At 53.2% G+C, this 8492-nt stretch overlaps 1 protein-coding gene across 8 annotated transcripts in view; it reads right to left on the reverse strand.

Moving 5' to 3' along the window:
• MMP17 (matrix metallopeptidase 17) overlaps positions 1-7511 on the reverse strand; it is a 78369-nt gene extending 70858 nt beyond the window's left edge. For 7 of the 8 annotated variants that reach the window (XM_068910701.1, XM_068910698.1, XM_068910700.1 and 4 more), the window contains exon 1: positions 7358-7503. In XM_068910701.1, coding sequence (XP_068766802.1) covers positions 7358-7489 — 132 coding nt within the window. In that variant the 5' untranslated portion in view covers positions 7490-7503. Of the gene's footprint in view, positions 1-7357 lie in introns of all 8 variants that reach the window. The other variant, XM_068910695.1, reaches the window with a different exon arrangement.
• Between the last annotated feature and the right edge of the window lie 981 nt (positions 7512-8492).

Consider the following 8492-nt stretch of genomic DNA (forward strand, 5'->3'; position numbering starts at 1 on the left):
TCTGGTAGCTGTACAGAGATTAAAAGCCTCCACCATGGCACAGAACAAGCAACCTCCTCAAATCAAGACCGCAATTGCACACAGGATTTCTGACCTTTGACTGAACCCATCCAGACCTCTTAGCTCCCACTTCTGCTTTGGTTGAGGGAAGCTTTTGTACTACATCCTTAAGGAAGGGCAAGCTGTCCTTTCAGTTCCCCGTTTTGGTAAGGAAGTCCATTGCAAAGTGATTGCATGTGAATGGCACAGGCCTTCCATTCTCCAAAAAGCCAGCTGTCCCCACGTTAGAGATGTCCATCCCAAGGGCGCTGGGCCTCCTGCATCGATGACCCACGACGGCAGTCCCCAGTGCAGCTGGCGGCCAAGCTTTCGCCGCAGCAGCTACCTGCTGCTTCCTCTCCATATGCCATGGAGACATGACTCCTGCAGAAAGAAGTCACCAACGCCAGTCAGCGAGGCTGGAGCGGCTCCGGGGCTCACAGTAGGCTCCAAGCAGCCCATCTCTGCTCCAGTGTAGGTGGTTGTGTAAGACACACTTGAATTACAGAGTAAATCGAGTATGTATCAGCAGAAAGCCTGGGCTGTCGGGCGTTCTTCAGCAGCTGGGAGTTAAACAAAAGGAGATGCCATTTGGGGTTTGTTAAATGACAAGACTATATAATCCAAATATGTCTATCACCTTCAAGCAAGGACCCGGTGACACAGGTAAAATTGCTTTTGTTCACTCAAAAGATCAATATTGTCAGGATGAAATAATACACCAGCTGATATGAAGAACTCCGCCTGGCTGACAGTCAGCAATCAGAAACTCCTTCTTGAAAAAACATTAAAAACAAAACAAAACAAACCACCCCAAATATACTGCCGCCTTCCAAATCACCTTATTTGGGCCATTCTTGCCAGGAACTGTAGATCATCACTAGATTTCTTGGAAGAATGACTTTCTGTGCATATGGTTTATTCTGATGCAGGAAATTCCTCAGATTTAATCAAGTTCTTTTCTATTAAATCATCAAGGCTAATCAAACTGTCAGAGTCTCATTTGAAGACCACACTCCTCAGTGAACTTTGGCATTTACTCCATGTCAGTCACTGTTGGACTTTTCTCTGAACAAACCTGTTGTCAAAGGCAGTTTCTCATTGTGTTCATCTAAAACACTCTAGTCCTGCTCGACTTCAACAGTTTCTTCCCCTCGCCCCCGCACGTCTGTTTTGTTTTTCACTGGATTTAACTTTGCTTATGTGGTTTGGTGTGTTTTTTTAATATAACATCAAATCGCTTAATTCTCTGACCCAGAAATCAGAGACAATCCTCATAAAAATCTGGGACAAAGAACACACGCACAGATGCACGCACACATCAGGAAGAGCTTCTGAAACTCCCAAATCTACCCATTTATAGTGATCTTGATTAAAGAAAGCATTTCAAGAAGAACTGTTGCTGTCAGATCTTGGGTTATTTTGAACGCAAATCCTTGGCTTTCAAGTGCAGCTCTACTGTAAAATGGGATACTGTTTTTAAGAGTGACAATATGGTGACCCAGGTTTACTGTTAACCAGCGATTGAGTCACACACTAGATGGGCCCAGTTTAAGAGAAAGGCTTTTCCCTCACACATTGTTAACTCTGTGAAGCCAATTAGGAATCTGAGATCCAAGCTGGGTATCTGCCTGCCCTTGCAACACTACAGGAATAGAAGTTTTTTCAGTTAAAACGTGACCTTTCTTTGAGCTGTGCAACTCATTCCTGCAGCAGTTTTGCCAACGAGAAAATAATTAGAAATTAGTGAGCAGTCGTAGCGATGAGTCACAGCAAACCTTCACTAGAACTAATGAACTTGCAGGCCAAATTGGGTGTCAGAGACATCTGTCAGAGTCCCCTGGTTTCACGATGCTGTCACCCACGTCATGCCGGTGGGCAGCAGAGATGCAGTCACCTGGACGAAACACCTGGTCCCACTGCCGAGCCACGGACCGCTCTCGGAGTTGCTCAGCCCTCGCAGCAGAGCTGTTGCAGATGCCCAAACCAGGAGAGCCCCATTCGACCAAAGGCAGGGGACAGCGACGTAATGTCCTTTGCACAGCCACTTTCCATGGGCAAGGGTAATTTAACAAACGAGAATAACCAAGCACTAAAGGAGCGAGGTGGCTGTCTAAATCAGGTAGAGACGCATGCAGGCAGAGCAATTTCCGTTACAGCAAATCCCACCAGTGTTTAGGGGAAATTAAAAGGCACGTAAGGACAGCTCCATCATGCGTCCCCATCGAGCTGGCTCATGGCAGCGCAGAGGAGAATTTTAGCCTGTGAAGCCTGGGTACATCCCAGCCCACCCCAGGGAAAGCGGGCACCATTTGTACCGTGTCACCCAGCGCCTCTCACCCCAGGGGTGGAAGCGGTGCCCCCTCGGGAGCAAGTCACCCAGCCTGCCGCAACCCTGAGACCCCGCGACAGCCACAGGGGCGAGCTGAGAGCTCGCATGGGCTACACACGTTAAAAGCGCAGCACTGCGTAACGAACAAGCCAAAGTGGATGGCCGGGCGTGTGCTGGGAGAGTCCTTCCGGCCAGCAGCAGCTTCTGCCACGCGTCTTTGCTTTTCATGAGAAATGCCTCCTGCCACAGCCCTGCAGGGCCACCAACACCGGTGACGTTAGCCCTGTCTGCCAAGTGCCTCATAGCCTGAGCTCAGCTCCCAGGATAAAGAGCGAGGCCAAGGAGGGGGCTCATGCCATCCATCCCCCAGAGATCGTTTTCCCCGAAACATGGGAAAGTCTCCAGTGACGCGGTTTCACGCACAGGCTCAGAACCATTACTAAAGGCAGAGTCTCATTAAAGCGGGTAATTTAGCTTAACTACCCTCAGTAATTCACACAGCTAGGCCTACAATAGCAGCCAAGCACAGGACAAAATTGCATTAGTGTATCTTGAGGTCTGGGGCTCTCAAATCTAGACGGGAAGTAGCAGTTCAAACCAGCCAGGGCTTTAATACCAGATTAAATGCTTTCACGCTAGCCTGTCTGTTTGAAAGCTTCCAGCCAGTCTTTTGTCAAGCCAATTTAGTCTGCGTTGTACTTTGGCTTCAAGAGTTACCTTAAAATGTAACTGGCAGCATATTTTTTTCACTTGGTGGCTTAACAGTCTTGGAGGGAATTCACGAACCCGGGAAGGCCGGGACACCTTACTAACAACGAAGGAAGGGTTTTAATGGCAGAGGGGCCAAGCAAAGCTCTTCTCTCCTGCACAGCTGGCCTGAATATACTATTGTTTAGGGAATCTATCAAGTATTTTGTCCTGAAAGTCCTGCCATTTTAGAAGGCTGAATGAAGCTCTAACTGGGATTATGATTTTTTAATTTCCCCATTAGCAGCAACAGAAGGTTAGAAGTGTGTTAGCTTCTCCAGATCGGAGAAATAGCCTATTTCTATACAAGGATTTTACTTTAAAAGGGCTAATTATCCCAAGCTTTGGATCAGAAAATAAGACCTGCCTTGGAGACACCATCCCCTATCCCAAACACTTAAATGTGGTCATTTAGGAAAGTTCCTGGCTGATCTTAGAGCAGCCAGAGTACAAAGGAGGCTGGACTAGCATGTGCGACCACTCGTGGGAACAGCCGTGAAACGCTGACTTCTGACCGGGGCAGCAGTGGGAAGGAAAGCTCCTAGGCTGATGGGCTCAGCAGCTCTAGAGACACACTGCTTCTTAAACAGGGGAAAGGCACCAAAAACACCCCAAAGCACCCGTTTCCCAGGCTGCTTTAGAAGTCAGCACCTGAGCAGCGCGTGGCACAGATGGCTCTAACCCTCGCCTTCGCAGGAAACTGCTGCTCCTCCTTCCTCTCCACTCCTCAGTCTCAGGACACAGAGAAACCTCTGTCTGCTCCCGCGGGTCACCGCAGCCCTGCGGTGGAAGGGCCCTGCAAACCACCCTCTCCACAAGCGCATCCTTCTCATTCAAATGAGAAGCTTGTACAAAGACGAGGGTCCGGCCCGCAGACAAAGAGCCGCTTGGGACGGCGGCAACGAGGGGGACTTCGGCCCACGGCCCCAGGCAATGAATGCAAATGCCTACATCGCCTCAGAGCTACTCAGCTGGAAACAACAGAGGCCGGCATTGTGAACGGAAAGGGGAGAGCGGCATCTCTTGCACTACGCAAGGCATCAGGAATGCCCTGAAGCCCCCAGCTGATGAAACACCCGGGCAGCGGGGGGGGGGGCCCATGCACCAAACTTTCCTGGCACCTCCCCTCATACAGTCAATAAGAACACACTTGTCTTTTGTACAAACGGTCTTGCAACTCAACTAAAACTTTCCTGGCACTCCCATGTCACTTGTCCCCCAACCACATAGGCTATTCTCAGCCACAACACTGCAACCACCCCGCTGCTGGCCCCCGTGCTGCAACCCCAGCACCACGGAGGGACTTTTCCAGCACAAGGAACCTTGTTCAGGTTTGGGCATTCATCCATCTACAAGCCACAGGTTTTGCTCAATACCCAGAGTTTCCCCTCAGACAGCATCTATATCTGTAGCAGATGATAACGCAACCCTGCTGCTAAGAGCTACTTTTTTAACAGCGAGCTCATTTTTAAAACAGCAGGTCTCCAGGTCAACACCTTTAGTGCACAGATTCCACCGCGCCGGCCCTTACGAAAAACGAGCCTTGAAGGAAGACCTCCCTTGGGACCTGGTTCAAAGCCCGGTGAAGTGAGAATTCTCATTACTTGGTTACTGCTAACGTATATAACGTTTTTGCTGCTGGGGCCCCTGAGACTCTTAAGTCAAACAGCCATAAGAAGATGCGATTTGTGAACGATATACATATCCCGGGCTTTCAGCGTTACAGTGAGGTGGTTTGGGGTTTTTTTATTGTAGAAAAGGCAGCAGTGCAAAATATGAAGTGGTAAATCTCAAAACCACTGTACTACAATTCAAGGAAAACACTCAAGTCAAGCTTCATTCTATATGCTCTATTTTATGCTCTCTTTGTTAGAGCAGCTAATGGAGAATAATAAAAGCATTAATAATCAAGCTAGATTTATAAACTGGGCAAGATATTCCACTGGTAATGAAATCTGGAGAATCATTCAATATTATATTGCTTTGGGCAGCACTCTAACAAGAACCGCCTTTGAATTATAGCCCTCTTTCGTTTTGCTGAACTTTAATTTGGCCCAGCATCACTGTTTCATTTAAAATAAACCTACAGCAGGACTGACTGGAGTGGAGCACGCAGCTCAGACGCAGAGTCCTGCGTGCTGCCTCGGCCAGCGTGCAGCCTCTCAGCTGCAAGGGGGCATTTTGAATGTAAAAGTTATGTTGACATTGTGCTATATTTGCCGCAGAGAATTGCTGGATATGATTTTCAAAGGTTAGTGGAGCTTTCTATAGCCATGGTTTCATGCTCCCTAGTTTCCAAATATTTGGGGGAAAGGCATCACACATCTTTAATTTCTTGGTTGCTTCATAAAGCGGATGTCAAATAATTCTTCTTAAAGTGCTCACTTCCCATGCGCTGTTTTTTTCCCTGCCAAACACCTCCAAAAATACCTGGTGTTTTCTGCATTCTGCTGCTCATTACAGGCACAAGCACAAACCTTCTTATAATCAACCCCCTTCCTAATTCACCAGCTCTGCCAAACCAGAGAGGTGCATCTGCCCCAGCAAGCACACCCGCTAAAAGACAGTCATCACAGGGACACACACTTCAGCTCACTTAGTCTAAACTTCCCAGAATAAATGAGGTTTGGTCTTAACAGTGCAACACTCTTAATTTCTCTCGCCGGCAGTTACCTGCAGTTCACTTCTCAGGAGCTGCCACTTTTTCTGTGCGAGAATCCGACAGTTCTGCAGCGTGGTTCTGAACTGCCACTCAGCTGCAGGGGATCGACAAAAAGGTACCTTAATGCCTAAAAGCTGTCAGCAGCAACTAACAAGCCCCCTCGAGTATTAACATCTAACCTGCAAAAGCTGTGTGCAGCAAGTATGGTCCCAAAGGTTAAAAAAAAAAAAAAAAAAAAAAAAAGGTCAAAGACTAAGTTTGAGTCAAATTGATTGGGGCAGAAGGTACCAATTCATGTGCTATTTGTATTAAATATTAATTTCAGTGTCAACATTTGGTTACAGAGGAAAGTCAATGCACAATAATAAAGCAGCTGCACCTCATTTCCCCCCATTTTCTATTACACCAATGTGGAAAAACATCCTTTGTCCTCCTGGAGCACAAGCAGGGGCTCGTGAAGGAGCCTCTCCGCTCCCGGGCTCACAGCCCTGCTGGGACCCGGCGTCCCCGCTCAGCGCCGCGGCAGGAGCCTGGCGCGCTGCTTTGGCTAAGCCGTGCTGGCTAGACAGCCCTGCCTCGATGGAGAAGCCTGCCTTCCTAACAGCAGTGCACTAGGGGCGTTTTGATATTCCCTGAATTTCATGGAATTGCTCCAACCTGGTGGTTCCAGCCCCAGGATCGCTCGCCCAACGCGCAGCTACACACCGGCTTTCTGACGCCCGCCTGAAGTGAAAGCCTGGGTTTGACGTAGTTGTGCGGCTTTCCTCTTTGAGCTGGGGGTCTCCTCCCTGAGCTAAGGCTGGCGCCTGCCACAGTAAACTTTTCCTCCTAGAGGAGGAAAGCCTCCGTCTCTCCCTTTCTTCAAGGAGATAGCACGAAGTCGCCATGGACCTGCCAGCACTGCAATCTAGCGGGGACGTAACCCAAGCTCCCACTGCCCACTAAATTGCTTTTGTTACCCTGCAAATAGGGCAAACACCTGCAAGAGGAGAAGCACAACTGCACAAACACGCACAGACCGTAGAGACCGCTTCAATACAGCGTCCCTCCGCCTGCCACCACCGCATACCCCCGCACGGCGAGCGGGGAGAGCAGCCCCCCAGGCCGCTCTGCCCCCTCACCTCCCTGGGGATCGCTCTGACTCAAAACGTGCCATGTTATTACATTTGCCGGCAGGAGTTATGCGCTCCCATCGCGGGCAGGGAGAGCCTTCAAGAAGGGGAGGCCAGCCCTCCACCAGTACCGGGGGTGCGTCGCCTCCAAAATGTCCATCCATGTGCGTTTGCTAGTGGGCTCCGAAATCCGCAGATGCAGAGCTTGGGGAAAGTCGGGCCGTCGTGCAGGGGGGCCCCGCGTGCGGGGGGGACACCGTGCAGTGGGTGCGGGGGGGGGGTTGGGTGCAAGGCGGGGGGCACCGGGTGCCGCGGAGCCGCCGCGCGGGGAGGGCACCGGGAGCACGGGGGGGGGGGCGGTGCAGGGGGGCGCTGCCGGGGGCATTTCCAGCCGCCGGAGCGGGGGATGCCCGGACGAGAGCCCAGAGACGGGGGGTCGGGTCGGGGGGCACACGGATAACTCACAACTCCGCGGGTGATGTCGTCCGCCGCGGGGGTGGGCGCCGCCGGCGCTTCCTGCCACACCAGCCACAAGGCGACCATGAGGAGCATCTCCCGGCGACGGCCGCGGTGCCCGGCGGCGGCGGGGCTCAGCATCCCGGCCCGCCCCGCGCCGCCCGCCGCCGGGCTCCGCGCCGCATCCGCGCTGCCCGCCCCGGGCTGCGGGCAGGGAGCCGCCGCCGCGCTGCCGGGAAGGCTCCGCTCCGCTCTGCTCCGCGCCGCCGCGGGGGGGGGGGGGGAGCTCCGCGCCGCCGGAGCGCGCTCACATCCCCGCGGGCCGGCGGCCGCCGCTCCCGCACCCCGCGGAGCGGCAAAGTTGCGGCGGGCGCCGCCGCGGGGGAAAGCGCGGCTCGGAGCCTCCTGCCCGCCGCCGCCGCTCCCCGTCTCCTGCCATGCACCTCTCCGCGCCCGGCCGGCGGAGCGTCCCCGGCGGGGGCGGGGGGCAGGAGGAGGAGGAGGAGGAGGAGGAAGGCATGCTAATGCGGGAGGCGGTGTCTGGGCTCCGGCAAGGAGGGGGCGGTGTAGCGGGGTGCCGGCCGCAGCGCTGAGCGGCGCCCGACACGGCGCTGCTCCCCGGGCCGAGGGGGGGGATTGCCCTCTATACGATGTTACATATAGCATATAAATATATATTTTACAGGCCAGTGTGGCCGGGCGCCGGCCGGGGCGACCGGGCGCAAAGGAGGGGCAGGCGGGAGAGGCGCCCTGGGCCTGCACCCCGGGGCTCCCCGTGGCCAGCCCTGCGCGCCCTCCGAGGCACGGCAGTGGCAGCGCTGCCGTTCGTAATGCCAGAAGGAGGATTAAACAGGAGATTTCCCTTCCTGGGCACAGATGTCCCCCAAAAGAAGCTCAGCGCACGTCCGAGCAGAGAGGAGTATCGGTGCGGATAGAGTGGTATCACCATCGCAAACAACCCCGACCGCAATAACACAGCAGCAGGACGCTTGCTGCTCGACCTCCGGCATGGCCTGGAGCTTGAAGGCAAGGTTCCTGTCCCTCGGGGCCTCTGTTCCTGGCACTGGGACCACCTCTCGGGTGTGTATACGCAGAGCCCCCGGCCATGGTCCAACACCTTTGGTCACATCTCTTTTTAAGCATT

The sequence above is a fragment of the Struthio camelus genome, chromosome 17 (assembly GCF_040807025.1).
Source record: "Struthio camelus isolate bStrCam1 chromosome 17, bStrCam1.hap1, whole genome shotgun sequence".
NCBI classification, from domain to species: Eukaryota; Metazoa; Chordata; class Aves; order Struthioniformes; family Struthionidae; genus Struthio; species Struthio camelus.